This window comes from Micropterus salmoides, unplaced genomic scaffold (genome assembly GCF_014851395.1).
Source record: "Micropterus salmoides isolate LMB-PRFRI ecotype aquatic unplaced genomic scaffold, ASM1485139v1 Ms_hic_scaffold_16, whole genome shotgun sequence".
NCBI classification, from domain to species: Eukaryota; Metazoa; Chordata; class Actinopteri; order Centrarchiformes; family Centrarchidae; genus Micropterus; species Micropterus salmoides.
Genome location: NW_024040707.1, coordinates 15,966,089 through 15,991,485, shown reverse-complemented (window position 1 = coordinate 15,991,485; position 25,397 = coordinate 15,966,089). Strand labels below are relative to the sequence as shown.

Genomic DNA, 25,397 nt, shown 5'->3' with positions numbered 1-25,397 from the left:
CTGGGAGAGAGAGAGAGAGAGAGAGAGACAGAGAGAGAGAGAGAGAGAGAGGGAGACATTGCTGTGACCACAGACTGTATATAAGAAGGCTGTGACCTTTCACCTACTTCTCCAAGCAGCTTGAGAAACTGTGGGAATCCTGTGAAGCCAGGCAACTTCAGTGAAAGCTCTAGCACGGATTAAAAAAAAAGGAAAAAAAGAGGCAGACAATGGAAAACCATAACCTCTTCTCTTTCTGTGTCCTTACGAAGTGTATTTAAGCCCCAGTTATCTTAATAATGTGGTTTGGAATTACTTCTATTAAAGGATGATTACAATTACAATTAATTGTATTTATGGTCATACATGCATGCACATGCTACAAGGACATGACCTAACGAGTTCCACCAGGACTGTGACTTTTTCTGATCAGTCTGAGAACACAAAGCACAGATGCACAAAATGTTCTTGCTAAATGTTTGTGTTCACTGTGTTACCGGGGTTTGGATGTCATCATCACTGCAGGGTGAATACGTGTACTTGTTGTGTGCGTGTGTGCGCGTGTGTGCATGCGTGTGTGTGTGTCTTCGTTATGTTGTGTGTGTGTGTGTGTGTGTGTGTGTGTGTCTTCGATATGTTGTGTGTGTGTGTGTGTGTGTGTGTGTGAGTGTGTGCGTGTGTGCGCGTGTGTGCGTGCGTGTGTGAGTGTGTGCGTGTGTGTGTGTGTGTGTGTGTGAGTTTGTGCATGTGTGAGTGTGTTTGTGCATGTGTGAGTGTGTGTGTGTGTGTGCGTGTGTGTGTGTGTGTGTGTGTGAGTGTGTGTGTGAGAGTTGCCTAGCACCTGGTAACTGTATAGGCCCGAAACCTTATCATCCTGCCTTCAGAAAGCTTATGCTGTACTGGACTCTTGCTATTGTCTCTAAATGACATGACTACGTCTATGGCAGGAAAAAGTAGCTTACTAAAGAAACTGTGTGAAACACAGCCTTGTGTCTGGACACACAAGCCTCTTAGGTGTGGTTTGTTTGATTTGTGTTCAAGATGTCAAAGTCACACAGTCAGGCCTGAACTCACACTCACATGTATTACAAAACACGACATGACATACTGTAAACTGAGTGCAATGCATAGTCCTGATACAAAACACTGCAATTTCAGGTTCACTGCCAAATGCTGAAGGATGAGATAAGATTTTCCTTTATTAATCACCTGTAGGGTAAATTCAGCAGCACAGAGGAATATAAAAAGAACAAAATACAATAAAAGTCAAAAAGAGTCAGTTAACATTCTATGTAGATGTATAAATATATATAACCTATATGTAATCAAATTTAATAATAATAACAAATATGTTCAAACATTCAAAATCGAATCAAGATAGAGTCTGTTAGTGGAGATAGGAGACGTTTGGTCCTGTGGAGTCTGATGGCAGATGGCTCACACGAGCCTAGGCACTTTGAGGCACGGGGCTGCATAAGTCTGTGGCTGAAAGTATTCCTGAGCTGCCTCAGCTCAGCAAAGAAAGGATGAGAGGGGTCGTCCATGTTGGCTCTCAGCTTCCCTCTCCTCCTCCTCTCAGTCACTGCCTCCACACTGTCCAGTTCCATGCCCACCACCAAGCTGGCCTTCCTCACCAGCCAGCCCAGTTTGTTGACCCCACAAGTCCTGATGCCACCTCCCCAGCACACCACAGAAAAGAAGATGACACTGGCCACTACAGACTGGTAGTACATCTGGTGCACGCGTTGAAGGGCCCCAGCCTTTCCTGTAGAGGGCCTCTGTGTTGTCTGTCTAGTCCAGTTATTTGTTGTGTTGCACCCCAAGGAACTTGTAGGCTAGGTGTCTACCATCTCTACTCCCTCTCCCCTCCTTACGACAGGGGTGTGGGGCCTCACTGTGTCGGAAGTCCACCACCAGCTCCTTGGTTTTTCCTGGACTGAGGTGGAGTTGGTTGCTGTCACACCAACTGATGAAGTTTTCAATCAAGTCTCTATACTCCTCCTACCTGTCATCTGTGATACAGCCGACGATGGAGGAGTCATCCGTGAACTTCTGGAGGTCGCTCGTTCCTGAGTCGAAGCAAAACTCAGAAGTGCAGAGAGTGAAAAGATAGCAATATCTTAGGCAGCATGTCAAGCCTGACATACAGCGGGCTGTCAGTGAGGTAGTCTGTGATCCAGGCAACCGGTTTCTGATCCTTCTGCATCACAGAGAGCTGCTCTGCCAGCCAGCGAAGCTGGATGGTGTCAAAAGCACCGAAGAAGTCAAAGAACACAATCCTTACAGTGCTGTGTGGCTTCTCCAGGTGGGTGTGACCTCCGTGAAGCAGATATCATTCACCCTGATAAGCTGGACTGGACAGAAAATATGGACACTCTCCACAGGAAAGGGCAGAGCCGTCTGTACTTCCTGAGATGCAGATGTTTTACCAGTCTGTGGTGGCCAGCGTCCTCTTTTATGCTGTAGTTTGCTGGGGAGGAAGCAGCAAGAAGAGAGACGCCGGTCAACTGGACAGACTAGTGAGGAGAGCTGGCTCAGTGGTGGTCTCAGAGCTGGACTCTCTGGTGACAGTGGCAGAAAGAAGGACCCTGGACAAACTGCTGTCCATACTGGACAACGCCCACCACCCTCTGCACAACACCTTCATCGGGCAGAGGAGTGTGTTCAGTAGCAGACTGCTGTCCCAGCCCAGCTCCACCAACAGACTTAAAAACTCTTTCGTCCCCCAGGCCATCAGACTGTACAACAGCTCCTAGTCGTGGCAGGGAGGACAACAGACAAAATAACAATTTCTACCTCATTTGCACTGTTTACTGTTTTTGCACTGTTTTACTGTGGCTACTGTGTTATAAGTTATTTTAATTTTAATTCTGTTTTAATATAGGTTTAATGTATGGTTAATGTATGTATGTTTCGTATGCTATTGGATACTTGAATTTCCCTCGGGATAAATAAAGTATATATCTATCTATCTATCTGATACAGCAAATACGGTTGATATCATCATGATGGCTCCTACTGGGCAGAGTTTCAGTAGGATGGAGAGGAGATGAGAGGACATAGAGATCCAAAACCCTCATCCGCTATAGGGTAATGTGCACAGTGGACTTGAGCATTATGCATAATGCTCTGCAGACTTTATCCAACCACACCACAGGATGACCTCTCACCTAGAGAAACACACATATGTGCATTAACGGAATCAGAATCAGAGTCAGAAGGAGCTTTATTGCCAAGTAGTATTTTACACATACGAGGAATTTGCTTTGATGATAAGGTGCTACACGTAGACAAACATACAGTTGACATAAATAAATGTAGAAATATATAAATAAGGAATAAACAAATGCAAGTTATATAAGAATAATAAAAGAAGAGAGAAAAATAATACAATTAATTGCAGGGAAAGAACAATGTGGCAGATAATTACATGTGAAACAAAAACACACACAGAGTCACCAGTTGGCACAATCTGCAGTAATCAAGGCAGTGGGTATTCTGAAAGCTCCACAGACTGCAGAGCGTAAACGTGACCACCAGGGGTTTTCAAAACCTCTCCACAGCTCATTGGCTACTCAAATGCTGCATTCAGAAAGAGCACGGCTGATTGGCTGGTATAGGTTGAGTGGCACGTGGAGGTCCTCCCCACCAAGCCAGAGTTAAAAAGATGGATGTTGAGGAAGAGGGGAGAGAGTTCTATTTACAAATTCACTTTAACTAATCTGGTTTGTGAAGTGAGAATATGACTAATAATTAGATTATTTAAGGTTGGTATTGTCATTTGTTTCAGCAAAATGATACATTTTGAAATCATGAAATCATGTAAAAGAGATAAGATTACCTTTTTATGTTGTACAATATTCAGCACTAATGAAAAATAAGCACTTAAATGAAATGATGCATGTTTATATTTCAAAATGAGTATCCACTGAGTGACATATATAACAAAAGATAAACAGGCTATGTTCTGTCTGTGGTGCAGTCTGTTCATGAGTTGATATAGGCCTAACAGGTTAGTTGCAGCAGCTTCGGCTCTTTGTTCTTCTTTCTGTGGGTGTATGTATTTAATTAAACAGTTGACAATTTAATCAATTTGCTGTCAACAGATTTTCATCCTTTCCTTGTTACAGAAGGCCAGTCTTTGGAGCTACGTGAGCACAGACTCGGAATCAGTTTACCATCCCCCAGCCCTGACCTCAAACAGCAGGGATGGTGAAAGTACAAGCTGATCGCGGATCAGTCTCTGGGCGTGAAGTCACCCTTTCCATCTGGGCGCAGGTTGACAGCCCTCTCTCGCCCAGCCCCCCACCCTATTACCTAGAGGCCCGGCTTGAGGCTTGTGTAATATTCTGATTGGCTGGTTTCTTTGGTGTGGGCCGGGTCAGGGGCGTGGCCGAGTGTGTTGTGATCTCACAATCAGCTGTTTTGTACGTTCCTACATTCTGATCCGAGGATCAGCTGGAGGCAGCAATAAACAGAAGGAAAATCTGCAGCGGAAAAAAAGAGGAAAGGAGGAAACAGCTGCAGATGTTATGATCTGAAACATCAGTGTAACATTTTTACACGAAGCCCTTCTTCTGAGAAGAAAGCCTTTTATTTTTGTATTATGGTGTTTTAACTACCTCACTTAAAGACTATCTAAAGCTATGCTTTAAGAATTGTTGTCGTTTCTACTGTGTGTGAGATCTCGTTTACAACTTGAATAACATTGCAGAGGCAGGTAAGCTATTCTTTACTTTGCTTAAAACCTGATCCTTGGTGTGTTTTGTGTCCCGGCTATATGTGCTCTCAAAAGGTATCATGCTACATTTGTCTCTGCCAGTGAAACGGCTGTATTCCTCATATGCTCAGGCTATCTGCAGAAATTATCCACCAGATAGGCCATCATCCATCATCAAATCATAAACCATGTAGAAGCTTTGTCTGTCACCGACTATTTGACTGCTGTATGTTATAATTCGCAATGACCTATTATTAGGTCATAAATAGCAGTATAGCAACTCAACCCGCTTAATTAGGTCGATTCGACGTCCTATATCCCGAAAAATGACACCAGCCCACGTACGTGTATATCTTACAGGACGCCAGCAGCCGTTGTTTAGTGAATTGCACCAAATGCTGATGTGGAGTCAAGTCGATGGCGAATGTTGATGGGGTTTTTTCTGGGAGGCGGACCTTGTCGGCTAAGGTTTTTCTGCAAATAGCCTACATCCACTTATGTTGTTCTCTGAAATGCCAGCTTCGTTGTATTGTCAATAGCCTATCCAGTCGATGTCTTTCGTGCAGTGTCGCTGAGCCACAACTGTCATTGCTGTGACCCTTCAGCTGTAAGAGCTTATAGCCTACGGATAATTCATGTTTAACCTGGATACCCTACAGAAAGTCTCCTCTCGGCCGGTCGGCTGTCGACAATCTGAGGCCGAGGACGATGTTTTATTTAAGGGTAGCTTTGTGTATTAAAATGTAGCCTAAACATGTTGCTTTCTTTTTTTTCATAACGATGGGTTTTAACTTTAGACGACAACCGTCGACAATAGCAGCCATTCACATATGGATTGTTTTCCGTATAGTATGGCAAAAGGCAGACAAGAAATAAAAAGTAAATAAAGGTCGCATATACACGGTCACAATATCTTACATTTTCGCTATATTTGCTACTCAGACCTCTTTTTTTCCTATCCTCCGGTCGCCAAATATGCTGGAGGAGCCTCTCTGTCAGCGTCAGTGACGTGCTCGAGACGTCACAGGGGTCTTGTTTTTATTTCGTGAGAGTCTCCTCCCACCCTGCAGCACTCCTCCTACTTTTTAAAACAGACCAATGTCAAAAGAAAGATCCATAATTCAAGGTCCTTTTTGATATTTTAGGATGGGCAGCTGTGCCTGTAAAATTATATTTATAGGGTGGAGCAAAAACACAAAATAAGGCAGTGCTCCTAATGACCATGTAAGAACGAGGCAGCATCTCTCTGCTGTAGCATGTGTGTGCCCTATCTTCATGTAACCTATTTAAAATTTTAGTCTTGATAAGATATATTTTCCTCCCCTTGCTTACTTGTTACATTTTAATGTATTAGTTTATTTGAAAATGCTTATTGAAGCCAGAGTTTGCCTAGAGGGTTAATTTTCACCTGTTGTCCCTGGACAGATGTTAAAAGGGCATCGTAGAAATAGAATAAAAGGACCTGTCTTATCAAATTAATATTTACAACATAATTAATAACCACAAGGTAGTTCCGTACACATCCACTGATAATTGATGCCACAGTATAGGCTAGTTATTTTAGCTGCAATCCACACTAATAAGAATAAATAGGGGACTGTTAAAAAGAAAAAAGGCTATAGGACTGACCATGACAGAGGAGACAAAACAAGACAGCCAGACTTATTAACATGCTAACAATGTCTTAATTATATGCTCTACATCTCTTCCTTTGCTTTTTATCAATGTCAATAGATGGCAGTAGTTAGATAATGCTTCTACACAACATATACCATGTATTCAGGAATGATCTCCTTCAGGATGTAAGCCATATCAGTGGTGCTTATTTGTGTTCTATTGGCAGTATCAGTTGCTATATTTACACCAGCACGATAGCCCTGGATAAGCTGGTACTGCCACCAAACTGATAAAATAGGTTTTATCTATGTCTATGTTGAGCGTATGTGTTTTGTGCTGCACCTTATGCAAAGCAGCCCTCGGGCCTTGTTACCAAAATTTTTGTTTATCTGGATTTAGTTGTCATGGTCTCATGACTTAAGTTTTTATTAGTCCAGGAATGCATTGAAACAAACTCATTGTTGAGGATGGACTACAGCACCTCAGTCCAAACTGAGCTCATAGGTTTTGGATTTCCCTCTGCAAAATTCCCCAAAATATGACAAATATTGGGACTTTTTTATTTTACTCACCGCATAGGATTTTTAACACATGACCTAGAAAGTGAGTCAAAATGATCGCATACAAACCAGTGTATTTTTAAAAAAATACATCTGAGAGCTTCTATCTCAGAGGCCCATTATGATCTTTTTGGAAATAGGCTTTTACCATTTCCATTACCATTTTATGCCCATTTATCTCGTTTCTTAAAGCATACATCCATGTAAATGGTCTCCCTGACAGTGACTGTATTTGTTAAAATGATTATTTGGCTATTCTATCTGACACATAAGAAATCTCAGGAATATGTACTGTATGGTTGCAATTAGGGTGTTTTTGTTCCTGGTGGCCATTGTGATTCTCCAAATAAGGTCAGAAAATGTCAGCTTCCCAACAAGCATTCATGCATAGCTTCTTCCATGTCTCTTTGCTCTCTACATCAATCTTTCCACTTTCCCCTAAAGTTGAATGTCAGCAGCACATATTGGATTTGGAGAATTAAAAAACACACCAGGCTGTTAAAAAGATTGTGGACTGAAATATGTTATGATCTGGAATTTAAACCACTACAACTTTAAAACTAGTATAGGCTACAAATAAACTAATATATGAAAAAAGCATACAGGGAGAAAACTGTCTTTGAGTATGTCAGCAGGTATTGGCAGAGATTTGCACTCTCTGATCTGGTCAGTCATTCCTTCGTCTGCACTCACATAGTTTAAGTAAATAAAACTCAGCCTTTGAACATGTAGGGGTTTATCTTGTAAGTGATGGCTGTTAACACATCTGTTCAACATTACATCATCGTGTTCACATTTAGGTCAGGCACTTGTCCTTTGCCTCCGTGCCTTCCGTCCTAATGTCTGTCTTTCTTTGCATTTCAACATTGTGCACACTCACTTTGTTTGACTTTGTGAGAGTTTGGCTCATTGTATCACCTCCTTCCACCTCGCCTGTCCATCTGTCCGGAGACTGTGCTGATTGGTTATCTAAATTGCACGGGGGAGGCGAGTGCAGCCATTGTTTACCAGCTTCTTTCTTGCTGATTTCATTAATTTTTTATGAAAACAATTTTTACAGCCCAGTTCCTTTGTCAATGTTTTTCTGCAGTGTAGGTCACCATTATATGAAAGTTTAAGTAATATACTATTTGATATACAGGCTATACTGTTGAAATCTCATGATTCATAATTTATTTCACTTCATTTGAGGATCTGCTGTACATTCTACTGTCTGTTGTGTTTGACCCATTCAAATCCCATTGAATTAAGTACAAAAATGCAGTTATCCAGCATTAAAGCTGTTATAAACAATATTTTAACATTAAAATTTGCTCAGAACTAAATTATTGCACTTACAGTATATTTTTCAGTTGGCCAGAAAAAAACGACACAAATGAATGATAATGTTCTCTCATGGATGTGTAAACAGCTTGTTGTACTACCCCCAAGTGGCCAAAAAATCATTACATGCAGGATAACAGCCACAAGATAGAAATTAAAAAAAAACTCTGTGCACAGAATTGGTAACTGGAAGCTGAATTTGAGAATCTAATATGCAAACTAACCAGCAGTGTTAGTGTGGAAACTTTAATATAAGCAGATTCTGCTTTTAATTACACAGTGTTTGTGTCACCATGTCATTACAGGCCAGGTCAAAATGCTTTGAGGTTTGGGTGCAAAAAACATTTCCAACCTGTTGTAATGTGACTTGAAATATACCAGAGAAAGCTCTTACCACGCACATTGCTCACTTATTGTGCTTATCTAATGCACCCTGACTAAGCAGTAGCAAACTAACCCAAATGTGACTTCTTTTTTTAGATGTCTTTAATAAGAAAATGTGTTGACAGTGAGGCACCTCATAACCTAACCACCCTCTCTTTTCTCTCTCTCTCTCTCTCTCTCTCTCTTTCTTTCCAGGCCTTTGCTCCAAACCAAGTGAAACCTTACATTTGCACTACAGAAGCCTGTCCACTCCTGTTTGTCAAAACCAAGATCCAGCAAAGGGCTTCAATTGAAAAAAAACAAAACAACAACAAGCAGCAAGCGATACGTAAACTCAACTAAGAACTCAAAAAGGCAGCTACAGCTTTTTCTTTGTGGACAAAAAGCACCCAAGTCATCAACACTTGACAATACAAGCAGTCATGTTTCAGCGTCTGAGCAACCTGTTGTTTGGGGAGGTGGAAGAGGTGGCAGCTGAGCTGAAGGGACCCAACCCCTGTGTGACGGAGGCCGACGAGGAGGGATGGATGCTCGTCAACCTGCCTGGTGAGTCTCAAGAGCAGTGGTGGCCTGGATATTTCAGTGTGACATTTTACAGCCATTGGGAGCTAGTCAAATTGTGTTTTATGTTCAAAGATTAAGTTAGCTGAGAAATACTTCTGTTCACTCTTGCATGTCTATAATACTGACTAACATTTGAAGTGTAGTGAAGTATTGATGGGAAGATGATGGGGTGAGGTGAGGAGTCATGCTGATGGTCACCCATATGGCTGCCACACCAAAAGTGTTGTCTGTCAAATGATGGAAACACATTATTCTGTGTGAACATACATCTCCTTCCTCTTTGTTTATGATCTCAATCATGACAAAGGCAATTAGTGAGTATGTCAATTTGCTTCGGTGCCTGTTCAGAAGCCAACCAAACATCAAAAGCAACATAAAAGTACCTCGCAGTAGAGTCGAGACGAACATTATGTCACTGACATAATCAAAACCTTAGAGGGTCAACACAACTAATGATGTGACTCTTTTATGTTTTGTGTTTCCTTACCTCTTCTTCCCCTCCTCCAATTTTTTTAAAAACCCTTACATTCCCCATACTGGTATGCGTGCGCGTGCGTATGTGATCCCTGAAAAATTGTCCCTTTCATCCCGCATGGCTTTTTTGAAAAATCAACCACATTTGCATAATTTTTGCAACCTCCAACCTTAAACATCTGTCTTTATTGGCCGTCTCATCCCTGATCTCATCGCTGCCATGTGCTCAGAAGACTCTGAATGCATGATGCAGGCGGAGGACGAGACGGGAGCCCCGCTGACTGCACAATTATTTCCTGATAGTAACCAATCAAATCATCAAGATACACATACAAGGACTGAATGCCCAGCCCCTGTTCCCCACGTGCCTCATAAGCGCCGTAGGACGCATAAAGGTCGGGCACGAGGTGCTGTAGCATCATCAGACCCCTTGTCTTGTCCAAGCGCTAGCCCGTCAGACATGGGTGCCGCTACACCCGTGACCCAGCCAAGACGGGCCAGACTATCCACGCCTTCTTCCACCCCGTCAATGTCCCCTGGCTCTGGAAGTGAGTGTGGGGGCAGTGGGGGTAGCAGTAGGGCAGGCCCAGAGAGAGGCTGCATGGATGAGAGCTGGTTTGTCACCCCTCCCCCCTGTTTCACTGCAGAAGGAGCCACTGCGGAGGCCAGCCCGATGGAGGACCTGCTCATCGAGCACCCCAGCATGTCTGTGTATGTCTCCTCAAGCAACTTTTCCATGGTTTCCAACAGCAACCTGTCTGTAGTGGGAGAGGAAAGCATTGTCAGCCTAGCGAGCAGCGTGAGGTGAGAAATAGCACCATTTCTGCTAGCTGCCCTTGACCTTCACCTGCTTTTTCAGCATCAGCAAGCCAACAGTCACACCTTTTCTCACATTTGTTCTCTCCCCTTGCAGCAGAGTGGCTGAACCAGCTGCTGCCACTGCCACCGCCATCCACGGCACTATGCCCACCAGGGTGACCCGTGGAGCAGCAGCCCAGGCGGGCACTTTGGCCAAGGTCACCCAAGTGGCCAGGGTCCAGCGTAGCAAAGCTCGCATTGAGCGGCGCCATCTGGGCCGCAACCGCATCCAACGCCAAAACCGCACCAGGGAGCAGGTCCCCCGCCACGCCAGAAACACCTTCCTTCACCAGCCCAGCAAGCGCAACATCTGCCACTAAACTCCTCAGCAACTGCGGGGCATCGTTTACTCTGAGGGCATTAGTTGTGAATAGTCAGCTCCAAGTCACACATCATTAAATGTATTCACCCACTGCATATTTGATTTCATTTCTGCACATTATATCATATTACCCTTAGATACCAGTAGACCAGTAGCCTTTTCGTTTTGGTTTAGTCACAAACTGACCTGGTAGTTTTATGCCCCAATTCTGCTGTTATGAACCCAGCCCTCTGAGTAGATCTGTGTAGACCTTTACTATACATATTGTCCATTGCAGTATCCAAACAACAAAAAAAAGTCTTCAAAATATGTTTAAAGGTTGTACTTAGTAATGATAAGGTCTGAATAACAACAAAAAGTTTAGCTCTATTAATTTTTTCTCTTATCTTAGTAAAAATGATCTCTTTTCTTTCAGTGTTCCTTTAGGCATGTTTCTTTTTATTTAATTCAACCTTTAAATACCTAAAATACTTTTTTAAAATTTGGAGATAACGATTCTAAACTTAAATGACCGGGTGTACTTTACGACTTTTCTGGTGGAAACAATGCAAAACAGAGACAAGTTAAGCCTTAGTAACTTTGCTGAGAAAACAACTAATCATTTCTTTGGAGTATTACCCAGCTGATTAGTTTATTTTTTATTCAGAAAAAGTGGATGGATATACCGTGTGTGACGAGAGTGAGAGGAAAATCACTAGACATTTGTTTCTCTCCTGTTTGGCCTGCCAACAAAGTAAAAGAGGGCAACGTTGTCTCATCATAGGAAACAAATGTTTCGTTGATATTTCTCCCCTCTCACTTTGTGATGGGTGAGAGCAAGTAGAAGATGGTGAGAGTATGAGCAAAACAGACTAAAGAGTAAAAGATGATGAATTAGAAAGTGATAGTTTTAAAAGGAATGTGGTTAACATGAAATGGTCATAAGAAGGTGTTATGTAACCCTCTAAGCAGCCTGTGCGCAAATTTTAAGAGAGCATTTGTTTTACATATTTCATATGTGTTTTTCTGAGGTACCTTGAATATGAAAATTTGTGTAATGGGCACCCATAATAAATATATATAGAGAAATATTGATGAGCAGGATAAATGGAGTGGAGGTTAAAAGATGCAGGGCTTGCCTTTGGGTTACAGGGTATGGCAGGTTATAGTAAGTGCAGAGCGGTATAATTGATGGCAACTCTTTATTTTGTTTTGTTACATTGTTTTCTCCTCATTTTGTCTTGTAAATTGTAATATTATTTTTCAGTCTCTCTCTTTCTGTGTGACTCCACCAAAAAAAGAAAGAAAAGAAAGTTTGTTCCTGTCAGAAAAAGAGAAAGTACACCTCTGGCTTTTAAAGCCAGCAAAAAAATTGCTCCCTGTGGATCTCACGCAGCATAACGATCATTAAATGTGTGGTCTGTGAACTAAAGTAATGAGCCCGGCACACATCGGCCATTTCCATCCACAGTGTGTGCTGTGATCTTACGTTTTCCATGTGAACACCAAAAAGAAAGAACGATCGCTTTCATTGAAAAGTCACCGACTGCCCAGGAGGCCACTGTTAGGAGAAAAGAGGAGAACCGTCTCCTCCAAGCCTAATGACACCCATCTTCCCCTTAGAACACATTCAAAACTATCATCTTGCTTATGTCATTATCTAACAATGTCCACTTAAAGATCTAGCATACTGATATGTATTCAACAACAATAGTAAACAATGGTGCTGAAGTGTATACTAATGTTTGTAAATTATTTGAGACATGGATGTAAGTTTGCACTGTCATACATTTTGTCAGAGTTTTAGCGGCGTGCTGTGTGCTTGTTTTTCTTTTGTGATATATTGTTTTTCTTTTTCTTTTGATTCAAATTGTGGGTGCGAAGGTGTACTGACATGTTAAATGCTAGAAACTCTTTAAAAAGACATGAATAGCGATCATTTATTTGTCTTGTAAATATTACAAAACAATTTACAACCTTCCGTTAGATGTCAAAGCCTCTCAGGACTTGAGTCCACAACGTTGTGTCCAATGGTACTAATGAGAATCCTCTCTCTGCCTCACATCTGTGCTCATTATCAAATCACGAGGGCATTTCCGTGGCCAAAAGTGGTGTCTTTGCCCCATCTTCGATTTCATCTCTTTGAGATGCACCATAAAGCCAGCACTAGACTCAGAGTTGACTGCCATAGGCAAGAACTGCCCTCCAGAGGGTCCATTAGCACAGCACTAGCTGAATGGATGCTGGTGAGGATACAGTACTATGAGATGGTTTCAATACAATGTGTACTGGTGTGTTCAAAGGACAGGATGAAAGTATGGGGATTCATTTCAGATTGTTTGGAAAATGGACATGTCTTGTCTGATTTAGATCAGCTATGTCTGTATCAAGTAAGATACACTATTTCCCCTTGAATCATACCACAACAGTTTTTATTTCTGCCAATAATCCTATAAATGACTCAAAATATGTTAATATATGTTAATTTATGATATAATTATGAATATGAGATTTTTTCTGTTTAAAGATGACTATTGATGTATTCTGTTGATTCCTCTGAATGGTGCAGGAGATGGATCTGAGGTGATGATGAGTCTCTCTCACACACACACACACACACAAACATTATACACACAGTGATCTCTATTTAGGCTTCCGCACTCCCCAGGGGTCTTACTATTCTAACTACTAACTATACATTTTGTTCGCCTGTTCTACAATAGTACATACAGAATGAAAACAGGGTAATAATGAGAGATCACAGGTGTGTGTGTGAATAAAAAATTTAAAGATCACCACAGATACCCCTCTGCTGCTGCAAACCTGTCCTGTTTTCCCTCATTTTTCCTTTCTTTTGGTTCTTTTCTTCTTTCTCACCAGTGTCAGGTTAAAAAGGAAATGTGTTCCCTGTACGTTGTGTGTGTTTATTGAAAGGTGTGGTTTAAGAGTGAAAGTCATCAAACTATGGGGAGAGGGAGTGGTCACCAAGTGTGTCGAGCCTACATGATGTGGACAGGGAAATGATGAGGCAGGAGAAAGATACTTTATATATTATAAAAAAATGAATTAAATGTATTGTAAAAATACAATAGAATATGCTTGTATTTTCCCATATAGTATAGAACAGTTCACCAATGGAATATTTTAAATGAAAGGCGTTGAATGTCTGGGGAGTTTAATATGTTTAATGTTGTGCCCTGAAATGATGGCAGCTTAAAAACATTTGGGGTTTCACCCATGTTACATCTTAATTAGTAAACCCCTCCCCCCCATAAAAATGAAATATATAGACATATAAAATTTGGTGTATCTGATATCTACAGTATGGTGATTGTGCCTTTCACTATTTCTGCATGGTTTTTGTGATGTGCTGATTTTTCCATCCCCAAAGTGGACGGTCGTCCACTGACAAGCAAGACCTATGCAAAAGTCACCTGATGGGGTTTTCCAGCATCCATTCAGAAACAAAGGTACCCGCCAAAAAAAACCCAACAACAATAAATACTCAGGTTAACACCTGAATCTTGTGTCTTTATTTTCATGTGGGAGAGCAGGAGGGAATGGGATTAGAGCAAAGAAGGTGTTTAGTATTTAGACCCAATACTTAGTCGAAAGTAGGCGTGCCATGTAAAAACACTTCTAAACACATAGAAGTCTTGCATACCAAACTGCACTTAAGTATTAGTATCCAAGGAAGGTTAAAGTCAAGGGCAACTGGACTTGGTTGAAGATACTAGAAGTCCCTCATCCAAGAGACTTCTTCAGGCATAGATAACTATGAGCTGGATGACTGAGAACCTTCACAGACATCCTAAGTATTAGTATGGAAATATTATCTGCTAAATGTATCACAAGTAAAAATACCAATTATGCAGCAGAATGGCCCCTGTCAGTGATTTTTGATAATTATTACCTTTTTATATACAGTCTATGATTATTACAGATGGATTAAGCAGCATTTTAACAATGTAGCTAGTCAAGAGGGAGAGAATTTTAACTAGTTTACTTGCATTTGGGTTGTTAAATCTTTAACGGTGTATAATTTTTCATAAACTGGTCATAGTAACTAGTAACTGTAGCTGTCAAATAAATGTAGTGGAGTAAAAAGTATGTTAGATAAGTAAAAGATAAAGTTAGATGGAGTGAAGTAGGACAACCACTGTGTACCTTGCAGATGAAGGTATGATTGCAGGCGGAAGTTTACAGTATGCAAAAAACACTTAACAGATGGGTGTGGTAATGGAGTGTAAATATAGTGCTTGGACTTGATATGGGTGGGGTGCTGTCATGCCCAACTTTAGTGCAATAGACTGGACGCTGGAACAAGGGAGGAATTAAAAGCAAGCAAATTATGACAAGACATGTACGATGCTGTTGTAAGGGGGCCTAATGTAGAATAAGGATAATCCATTGTGGTGTGTGGTGACAGATGGCTGGTGGCCTAACTACAAGTGTGTGTTAATGAAAAATGTAGATAGATGTAGTAGAAGATCACCACAGGTACCCCGCTGCTGCTGAAAACCTGTCCTGTTTCCCCAATTTCTTTTTTTCTTTTCTTTTGTTTCTTTTCCTCCTTTCTCACCAATGTCAGGTAAAAAGAAAATGTGTTCCCAGTAGCCTATTTTTCAACACCCAGCTGTTTTTTTCCAGCAGGGGATGCAGACGCTGAGCAACATAATTTAGTGTCTAGCTGACCTTTGTCCTATCTGTGAATTGACAAGAGTAGCCTGCAACTATTTGCTGTGGAGGAGTCACATGATTGTACACTGTTAACCAAGACTCATATATAGGCGGTAGAAGAAACAAAAAACAACAAAAGAATGAGGCTTTATGGGAGGGACAAATGGTAATTGGAGCAGGTATGCTGTAGACCTGCTAAAACCTGTATATCCGCTTCACCAGTCATTAAGCAGGCTACTCAACCATAAAGACTTGACGGGTTTGTGTCCTGTCCTGGGAGAGTTTTCCAATTGGCCACTGTCGTAACATTGGATGGGAACTGGCTTCAAGCACCTGTGCTGAAAATGGGATTCGGTCATCAGCTGTGCGGCGTTGAGACGTAGCGGCTCTCTATGAAGTAAGTCTGATATTGATGTCTCGCCAATGGCACGGCCATCGGCCATGTTTCTTACGTGATATGTGTAATTTAAGAACATTTCCTCATCAGTCATACATTCCAATTATTCCAGGTTGCCTTTTGGTACTCAAGTCAAGTCACAGTCGAAGGCCTATTCAATAAAATCTGAGCTTAAATTACAGCTAGCTATTTCACTGACAAGTCTTACCGGTTGTATGCTGGGCTGTAACGTGACGCTTACATCGCTGCGGTGTGGCGAAGTGATTTAGGAGCTCTTGTAGTCTTGGTGACGGAGAGCTATGCTCACCTCACCTGCCGTGTTCAAAAATCCCAAATATCACCTACATGGATGATTTTTTACTTGACTACACGCAAATTACGACCACGGTAAGTGACAACAGCCTCGCCGTGAGCTCTCTGCCGCCGCAGGTTTGTTACTGAGTCAACAGAAAGATGTGTTAGCTTGTGACAGCGCGGCGAATAAACAGCACCATCAGGATATAGCGCTTCGGGGGGTCGGCTTTGTGATTGTGTTGTAAAAGGTAAAAATTGTGTTGTTTTAAAATAGAATAGGACGTTAATTTAGTTAGCCGCTTTTCTGCGCCATTGGCAGAGGCAGACATATTGTCGCATGTTATTATTTAAGGCACGGTCTGTGTGTCTAACTAATGAGTGTAACATTATGACTTTGCAAGGTAAACAGGCTACAACTCAAGGACATCTAAGGAAATTCCTTGTCGAAAACAAGTTGAGCTGCATGAGTTGTTGTCTTTTGCAGGTGGCGCCGTACATGATGGGAAAATGCATCATCATCGGAGCTTTACACACCCCGTGCCTTTGCCTATCAAAGATTTTCAATAAGAAGTAGGCTAGAAACTGCATTCATCTTGTAGCAGGGATGCTTATGTCGTAAAAGAAAATAAAACTACAAATCCCTGTAGGAGAATTGTGATATTATGGGATATTAAAGATCCCATCAATAGATGTAATCACCACTACAGCAACACTAGAGGTCCATAAATTTAGTACAGTGCTTTTTAAGCTGGATAACAATAGCTGGTCATCCCAAACAATAAACAGATGTGGCCTAACTCCCTCACACCCTAAACATAAATAATAGGTTAACTGTGTGACTGCAGGATCAGCAGCAGCCATGCACAGCCCTGCTCCTGAAATTGTGGCAGGGTACCCAACTGGATGTGTGGCGGATAAAGATCCCAATCCGGAGACAACCTTGGGGAGTGCGTACTCTCCGGTGGACTACATGAGCATCACCAGCTTCCCCAGGCTGCCCGAGGACGACATGTTGTCTGGGGAAAACACCTTAAGATCCCGCAAAGATGATGACAATGTCCTGAGTGAGCAAGAAACAGGTGAGTCAGTCAGGTCAGACACAATAACTACAAAATATACCTTCCACAAACGCTATAATTGAGTGTGCTTAGGTTTGGATGTTGATTCATGCAGCATTGTTTTTCAGTCAAAACTCCAAGAGTTGTTTTTCAAAAGGTTCAATTTAAACAACAAATAATTATTTTCATTATCATTTAATTGGCTGATTATTATCTTGAATAATTGTTTAGTCTATAAAATATCTAGAAATGGTGAAAAATGGCTGTCACAATTTCCCAGAGCCCAATGTGGTATTCTCAAGTGCCTTGTTTTGTCTGACCAACAGTCCAAAATCCCAAAGACATTCATTTTACTGTGTTGCGCGTCCAGACCCAGATCTGTTTCTGAAGTCGGCTCGCCTCCAGCGTCTCCCCTCCTCAGCTTCGGACCTGGCCAGTCATGATATCGCATCCCTGCAGGAGACCAACAGAGACCCCTTCACAGAAGACTGTGCTTGCCAGCGAGATGGACTGACAGTCATCATCACAGCCTGTCTCACCTTCGCCACTGGAGTCACTGTAGCTCTCATCATGCAGATCTACTTTGGAGACCCACAGGTATGGTTATGTTTGTGTTGCCTGCATTTACACTTTTGTAACCATGTTGCAATAGTGTTGCTTTTAAAAAAATAATTATTATGATGGATTATGAGTGATTCTACATGTTCCTCTTGGAGTCCAAGGTGGTTCAAAGGCTTAATAACAATGTCCGCCCTCCGGCTTTGTTCTCCTGTTTCATTCAAGGTCTTTAACCAAGGGGCAGTGGTGACAGATGTGGCCCAGTGTACATCTCTTGGTTTTGAAGTTCTGATGAAACAGGGGTCCAGTGTTGACGCTGCCATCACTGCTGCCCTCTGTTTGGGCATTGTCAACCCTCACACCTCTGGTATTGGAGGGTGAGTGAACATTTTAATCTCTTCCAAACAGGGCTGCCGCTTAGGGTTCTCAGAGTTGGCTGAATAAGAATCTGAAGCTGACTTTGTGTTCTGTTGATGTTTAGTGGTGGAGTTATGTTGGTGCATGACATCCGTAAGAATGAGACGAGGGTCATCGACTTCAGAGAGACGGCACCATCGGCCATTTACGAGGAGATGCTTCAGAAGAACCTTAGTCAAAATGTAAGGCACTTTTTCTGGTGTGTCCAATTTTAGCAGTGAGATTTTGAGGATGAGAACAGAAGATAGTCTTATTGTTTAGCTCTGGGGTTAATGTGTGCACCGTGTTCTTGCTATTGCTTTTCAGCCCGGCCGGTTGGTGGGAGTACCAGGCATGCTCAGTGGGATGCATCAGGCACACCAGCTCTATGGCAGGTACAGTAACTATTATGTAATGCTGTTTTTATTTGTTCGGTCTTTCCCCATCTTACCGTGTCGTGAATACTGTAGTCGTTTAGACTATTTATTTTAATAATGTTGACTTTGACAGAGCATGTGCATGTAGCAGAGTTCAGGGCTAACGGAATGATTTCTCATAGTGGAAGTATCACCAGCTGTTGTAAAAGCCAGAGTCTAGGGCCGCAATTACCCTGATGCTGTGTAATTATCATGATACTGATGCTCCAACTGGTAAGAGGATGAGGTTACAGAACTAAGTAACTTCATCCATGCATGGAGATTAAGCATTGTGCTAAAATATTGTGGTATGTCATTTTTTGCACAATAATCCAGTTCAGAGTGTATGTATATATGGTTTTAAACATTTGTAAGCAAATCTTTCATGACTTTTGAATTCCCCAGAATGCCGTGGGAGGATGTGGTTACTATGGCAGCAGATGTGGCCAGAAATGGATTTAATGTTACTCATGACCTAGGTAAGTATAGTTTAATGCTGTACAAATCACTGTGGGTAGTCACCTTCACTAAATACACAGCTCCAGTGGCTAATAAAACACCAGCTTTATCGTCCGGCTTCAGTGTTGTTCCCGAATAACAAAAGGTGAAGTCATATATGAAGATAAAGCATGTACTCAATCTGCCCTTCCTCTCTCTCCTTAGCTGAAGCTCTGGCTATAGTTAAGGACCAAAACATGTCGGCTGCATTTCGGGATTTGTTCCTCCCCAACGGCCATGCTCCCCTCCCTGGGCAGTCCATCAGACGTCTTGATTTAGCAGCCATCTTGGATGCTGTCGCAGTTAAGGGGATATCGGAGTTCTACAGTGGAAACTTAACACAGGAAATGGCAGTAGCAGTAAGGAAGAATGTTTTTGTCTCTCCCCCGTCTCCAACTAGGATTATATAAGTAGTCATGAATTCTGCATAATCTCCGTGGGAAGTCCGTTTTACCACTCAAACAACAAAAAGTCCCTTTTGTACCGTCACCTTGGCTTTTTACATTCTAGATCAGATGAGATAATAATTCATTACTGTCATATTGTGGCAAAAATTATGATTAAGTTAGTTAGTTAATTATTATTATTAAGTTAATTATTATTGCTCAGAGCTATTATTTTTTGGTATTTTTGTGATTTCAGATTATGTTTTCAAAATATAAATCAGCATAGAATGTATTCAATGTTTTGTATAAAATGATTATATGTTACTATATAATAAATTATACACTCAGTGGCTACTTTATTGGGTACACACCTGTGCCATCTAATGCAATCCAGTACAACCGTTCTGCCATAAAATTGACTTTTTACGATACCTATATACCTACCTATACCTATAGAGGTGTTAATTGAATTGTATCTCTCAGCATTGAGTTCATAGTGATGTTTACACGTTTCTGAACATATCAAAAACTAAACATTATAAACTTTGCAACAGTAGAATTAAAGGCGCAGTTGTATTGAATTGCAGTAGATTGTATAGGTGTATCTAATACAGTGGCCACTGACTGTATGTTCTTGTGTCTCCTCTGAGAGTAAATGTACATGCCACTAGAGTATCACTGCTATTTAGTGACGACATTGTGACAAAATAGTATAAACAATACAATAATCAAATATAATGTTGAAAAAGAAGAGCAAAGAAAAAATTGCTGAGGAAACATAAAATCCAGGATGGGGAAGGCTTGACTAGACTGTAATCTACTTTACTCCAGTCTGTGACATTTGTACTCTTCGAGAAATATTTTAAATTTTAGCCTCAATATTGAGAGTAACTCAATCTTTAAAGACACACATAACAAAATCAGGATCTAACTACAAACACCACAGGTCAAACCAACTTACATTGTCATTTAGATTCACTGGGCATTATTTGACTGAATAGGTTTGTGAGTTTAGTACTGGTAGAATTTAATCCATTGTATCCATGCACGGTCAAAAGTTTGACAATTAAAGTTCCCTGTTAGTGATAGTGCACAGGACAACGATTTCCTCATCCACTTTAAATTTGAACTCTCTATGCGATTTCTAGGTACAAGCAAGAGGAGGAGTGCTCACAGAGGATGACTTTGGAAACTACAGCACAGTCTTACAGCAGCCAGCAGAGATCATCTATCAAGGTAAATACCTGTATTTACATCAGAGCTGATAGAGGAATAACCCATAAATCAGCATAAAACTCACTTGAGCTGAATCATAGATGGGATTGCAGGGTAACTGCCATCTATGGTCTTCTCCATTTCTCGTTATTATTATTTTTCTTTGTTACCATTCAATGTACAACGTCATTCAAACTTCAAAAGGTTCAGCTCATTGAGGGTATTGAGTTGCTGGCTTAACTTTGTGCGAAGGAGAAACTCCCAGCTGTTCATTAATTAATCCCACCGCAAGTTCAAGTTCTTCAGAAATTGCATTCTCTAGTTTCTTCTAGTGTTCCTGTAAATATAGTATGTCCCTCAACTTAATAATGACCAAAGACATGTCCACTTTGACGTGGTAAAATGTATAAACAGTGGAAAACAGTGGGCGGCACGGTGGTCCGGTGGATAGCAAGTATCTTCAAAAGTTATTTTGCCCCTAAAATTCATGATAACATTTTCAATCTTGTGTTTTCTTTTGTTTCTGAAGGACACCATGTGATGACAGCCTCGGCCCCACACGCAGGTGTTGCCTTGATCACTGCTCTCAACATCCTGGAAGGCTACAACATTACTGGCCAGTTGCCCAGAAACAGCACCTACCACTGGATTGCAGAGGTAGTATACTAACGGCTTTGCCACTATACAGCATAAATTGCAGTAATTCATGTGATTTTTACATAATGTGTATTGCATTCCTCTCCCAGGCTGTAAAGATAGCTCTTGGCCTGGCTAGTGGGCTGGGAGACCCCATGTATGACCCTGCTGTCTCAGAGATTGTCGCCAAGATGCTGAGGTAGAGATCCCTGTGTCGTCTTTAAATATATAATGCATACATCCATCCTAATTCATGAAGGTATTTTCATTTAACCCTCCCCTTTTGTTGTTCTCATCTCCAAGTAAATCGCAGGCTTCCCTACTCCGCCAGATTATCAGCGACTCTCAGACCTTCCCTGTGAACCATTACACTCCATCGTTTACCTTGGTGGCAGGTGCAGCAGCTGCCCAAGTCATGGTCATGGGCCCAGACGATCACATTGTGTCAGTCATGAGGTACATCATTCTTTAATTGAACTGCTATTACACATTGTTTGAGCAAATCGCGGTGGCTGTTGATATCACTGGAAAACTTTAAACTAAGACCAGTTTTCTTTTTGCTGGTGGCTGTTTTAGCTCTTTAAACAAACCATTCGGCAGCGGGATAGTGACTCCTTCAGGAATCCTCTTGAATAGCCAGATCTTGGACTTCTCCTGGCCTAATGAAACACAGTCCTCATCACCTAATCCAGTAATTGTTCATTTTGTCTTTGTTTAGTTGATTGCAGTATTGATTGATTTCTTATTGAAAGCTTTCCTGTAGCTGCTTTTAGTCCTCGCGGTCTTTGTTTTCTTTTTCTGTAGCATAACAGCGTCCGGCCTGGGAAGAGGCCCATGTCTTTCCTGATGCCCACAGTAGTGAGGCCTGCCGTTGGGTTATGTGGCACATATGTAGCTGTTGGATCTTCCAATGAAGAGAAAGCTCTCAGTGGCATCACACAGGTGATAAAATTTCTGGAACAATTAATTAAATTCATGCTTAATTGTAGATTCTTATATGTTTGGAAATATATCCCTCTAGAAATGTGTTTTTTTTGGTTTGTTCCTGTCCAAATTAAAAATCAAAAACTCTGCCTGTGTTAACAATTCATTAATGTATGTGTTATTGTTCTATGCATCTTTTGTTCCATTTTGTAATCCCTCATAGGTGCTGATGAATGTTCTGTCTTTGCGTAAAAATATGAGTGACAGCGTAGCATACGGAAGACTCCACCCACAGCTGCAGCCTGACATCCTCCTGGTGGACTGTGAGTTTTTCCAACTGATCCTTCTATTGTGTGAAATAACCATCCAAAAACTATGATTGCTGTGCTTTGGGCTTACTGGCCTTTTGACTTCATTTGTTATTTCCTGATATTAACGGGAAATATGCGCCTGCACCCGGATTATGCCATCTAAATAAAGATCAAACCAAGAGTGCCCTTGTACCAATATTTATCAGATTGTGTATGCTGTGCAAAGTAGATGAGGGAGGCAGTAATTGCGTCTATTGTCATCAAAAACAAAGGTGGCAGGTGTAGGGTTTACATTGGCCTGACTTCCTGTGCTGTGAAAAGATGAATCTTCTGCAAATTTTAGTGGGAAGTGGCAAAAATAGTGATGATATGTTTGTAAATGCTGTCAACCCATATTGCAAACATCACACTTTCTCGCTGGCTCCAGGAATCAGATACAGTATCAGTTTCTGGTACATTCATCGTGATCCAGTGAAGAGCACAGATCAGGATGTCTTGGTTCTTAATATAATCTTATCTTGGCTTGAAGTACTCCTGGATGTGTGCTTGGTTTTAAACATGATATACTATGACCTGGATGACCAAAAATCCTCATAGACATACCAGGATTGCTTCATGTGCTGTGTGAACCCACTCAGTGTTATTTTCCCTTGCCAGATTAACATTACATTTGAATAACAGGTGTAAACATTTATTCAGTTTATTATTATTCATTGTCAATTCTTCCCACTAACCTCAGATCATCTTCTTCTCTCCCACTGTCTCTTTCTCTCCTACAGCTGAGTTTCTAGACGAAGACATGGAGCTTCTGCAAGCCAAAGGTCACAAGGTGCAGAAGGTAGATGTTTTGTCATTGGTGGAGGGCACCCGGAGAACCAATGACCTAATCATTGGGGTAAAGGACCCCCGTAGTGCTGATGCCTCCGCCCTCACTATGTCCAACATACCCTAGTGTACCCCCTTCCCTCATCCCATACTCACACATAATGAAGAAGGGGTAAGTATAACACTGTATGATGGTTAGTGAGGGAGTAAGGAGGCTCCTCATCAACTAATACACTAAACACAAGTTAATGGCAGTTGTTTAATGGAAAAAAAAGCTTTGTCTGAGATGACCTTGTAGGAATCTGATATGATCCACTAAATAGATATTTTGCTGACAGAAAACTTCAGAGGATCACCATCTCACATAACGATGTTGGCATGCCCTCCCTCACAGCCTCAGATAACATCCAGCCTCAATGTGGGTAGTGTTCTTTTAATTGCACCAGTCAGCGTCTGCAGTCTATATCACGCAGAGCAGGGCACAGAGATGCAAGGTGTGTTCATCACTTCAAATTCCAGATCCACTTAAAGAAAGCAATAAACTTAAGGGGTTTACAGTAGATATACTTAGTGGATGTGAAAAATAAATTAGAAAAGCGTAATGGATTTTAAAGGTATTTCCATAACATTGAGTGGCAGCTAGTTTTTTTGTCTGCGAGGTGCCGAGTGGGGCATTCAAGAGTGTTACTCTCTGAATATAGGATATGGAATTCTGATGGAAATGGATGATGAGCCAATTGATTCATTGCAAGAATGGGCAGGCATGAAAAAAGTAATGATGTCACACCAGGAAGCCACCACTTACAACACAATGCATGGTCCTCAGTATATTTGGCCCACCTTTCTGCTTTTCGACTCTTTTACTGCATTTCACCATCATTCCAAATAACACATGAGATAACATGGGATAGAGAAGGTAATAATATTTAAACCTTGAATTGTCACAATTGACAATACTAAACTGAACGCAGAGGCTAAACTGTGTACTCTCCTGCTCTTGATATGGTGTGTAACTGTGATTAGATGTTGTTTGGTACAGCTGCTGGAGTTTTAATAGTTGCGAACAATCAATGGCTCCTTGGGACCATGGTAACACATTATATAAATATGTCATACAGAACTAAAGTAAGACCTTCCCATCTCAACTGATTTCCTTATACAAGAGGATTTGCTTCAGGTTCACAGGTGTTAAATATTACTAATGGTAGAATAAATGTATTTAAATATATAATTTTAGAATGTTTAGTTGTTGCATGATTTTGTTCTCATTTAAATCTTGTGGCTTACATTTGTTTTTATTTAGAATGGGGATACTTGTTTTTAGAATGGGAATAGTCTTTACAGATGGATTGAATGTAATCTGTCTATTTTTATATCAACATTTTTTGGGCTGTATACATTATTTCTACTGTTGTAACAATGAATTGAATCAGCACATTGTAGGCTATAGTATTTATTTTTTGTTTACTTGTGTAATATATTTTAGGTAGGTACAGCAGCTTTTGTAAAACATTGCATCTAAAAAGTGGTTAATTCCAGAATGGCTTGGACTGACAGATCAAACATGTCCTAACCTTGTTATTGTTGTTGGGCACTAGTGCAATATGACTGTTGATGCTTGTTTATTGTACTGTATAGTACCATGCCTTAAGGCACGCATTTGCACAACACCTGATGTTTGATTTCATGTTCATTTGTACCTGGTTTTAATGAAAATCAGCACCGTCCAAACCAAGAAATAAAATGTTTGCACACATCCTAACACTGAAGAATGTTTGCCCCTTTTTTCCTCCATAAGTGTGCATTTGGTGCATATGACCTACTGTAGAGTAATAAGTGAGCTCACTCTTTCCCAAACTGAGGGGTACATGGATGAATTATAAACTAAACTGGTGCATTTTACAAATTACACATAACCTGTATTATTGTATTATTTTTGCTATGTATAAATGCCAGTGATGAATGTGCACACCAATCAAGATTCTGCTGCATATATTTATATAGAGGCATTGCAACAATTTAA

The 25,397-nt window shown here is 41.0% G+C and overlaps 2 protein-coding genes across 10 annotated transcripts; both read left to right on the top strand.

Moving 5' to 3' along the window:
• The first annotated feature begins 4,406 nt into the window (after positions 1-4,406).
• LOC119905415 (tumor protein p53-inducible nuclear protein 2) lies at positions 4,407-14,302 on the top strand. 3 transcript variants are annotated; one of them, XM_038722443.1, is made up of 4 exons: positions 4,407-4,699; positions 8,779-9,129; positions 9,855-10,425; positions 10,535-14,302. In XM_038722443.1, exons 2-4 carry the CDS (start codon positions 9,006-9,008, stop codon positions 10,797-10,799), a joined length of 960 nt encoding a protein of 319 aa, XP_038578371.1. In that variant the 5' UTR covers positions 4,407-4,699; positions 8,779-9,005; the 3' UTR covers positions 10,800-14,302. The 3 variants fall into 3 exon arrangements, with proteins under 3 accessions (XP_038578371.1, XP_038578370.1, XP_038578372.1); XM_038722442.1 differs by having other exon boundaries at positions 9,852-10,425; XM_038722444.1 differs by having other exon boundaries at positions 4,408-4,699; positions 10,269-10,425.
• A 1,248-nt stretch (positions 14,303-15,550) lies between these two features.
• LOC119905414 (glutathione hydrolase 7) lies at positions 15,551-25,138 on the top strand. 7 transcript variants are annotated; one of them, XM_038722439.1, is made up of 17 exons: positions 15,551-15,857; positions 16,636-16,721; positions 16,997-17,230; positions 17,580-17,806; positions 17,993-18,144; positions 18,249-18,366; positions 18,491-18,558; positions 18,985-19,058; positions 19,243-19,436; positions 20,612-20,699; positions 21,208-21,335; positions 21,425-21,513; positions 21,618-21,770; positions 21,891-22,005; positions 22,119-22,256; positions 22,462-22,561; positions 23,329-23,501. In XM_038722439.1, exons 3-17 carry the CDS (start codon positions 17,011-17,013, stop codon positions 23,499-23,501), a joined length of 2,037 nt encoding a protein of 678 aa, XP_038578367.1. In that variant the 5' UTR covers positions 15,551-15,857; positions 16,636-16,721; positions 16,997-17,010. The 7 variants fall into 7 exon arrangements, with proteins under 7 accessions (XP_038578367.1, XP_038578365.1, XP_038578363.1 ...); XM_038722438.1 differs by lacking the exon at positions 15,551-15,857 and adding an exon at positions 15,955-16,244; XM_038722437.1 differs by lacking the exon at positions 16,636-16,721.
• The last annotated feature ends 259 nt before the right edge of the window (positions 25,139-25,397 follow it).

What these genes read in the sequence shown, in the direction of transcription:
- LOC119905415 (XM_038722442.1), top strand. Translation starts at nt 9,006, where the DNA reads ATGTTTCAGCGTCTGAGCAACCTGTTGTTTGGGGAGGTGGAAGAGGTG. An exon ending in GATGCTCGTCAACCTGCCTG is followed by an intron (nt 9,130 to 9,851) that starts GTGAGTCTCAAG and finishes CCATGTGCTCAG; the next exon opens with AAGACTCTGAATGCATGATG. An exon ending in AGCCTAGCGAGCAGCGTGAG is followed by an intron (nt 10,426 to 10,534) that starts GTGAGAAATAGC and finishes CTCCCCTTGCAG; the next exon opens with CAGAGTGGCTGAACCAGCTG.
- LOC119905414 (XM_038722441.1), top strand. Translation starts at nt 17,011, where the DNA reads ATGCACAGCCCTGCTCCTGAAATTGTGGCAGGGTACCCAACTGGATGT. An exon ending in CCTACCACTGGATTGCAGAG is followed by an intron (nt 21,336 to 21,424) that starts GTAGTATACTAA and finishes TTCCTCTCCCAG; the next exon opens with GCTGTAAAGATAGCTCTTGG. An exon ending in ATTGTCGCCAAGATGCTGAG is followed by an intron (nt 21,514 to 21,617) that starts GTAGAGATCCCT and finishes CTCATCTCCAAG; the next exon opens with TAAATCGCAGGCTTCCCTAC.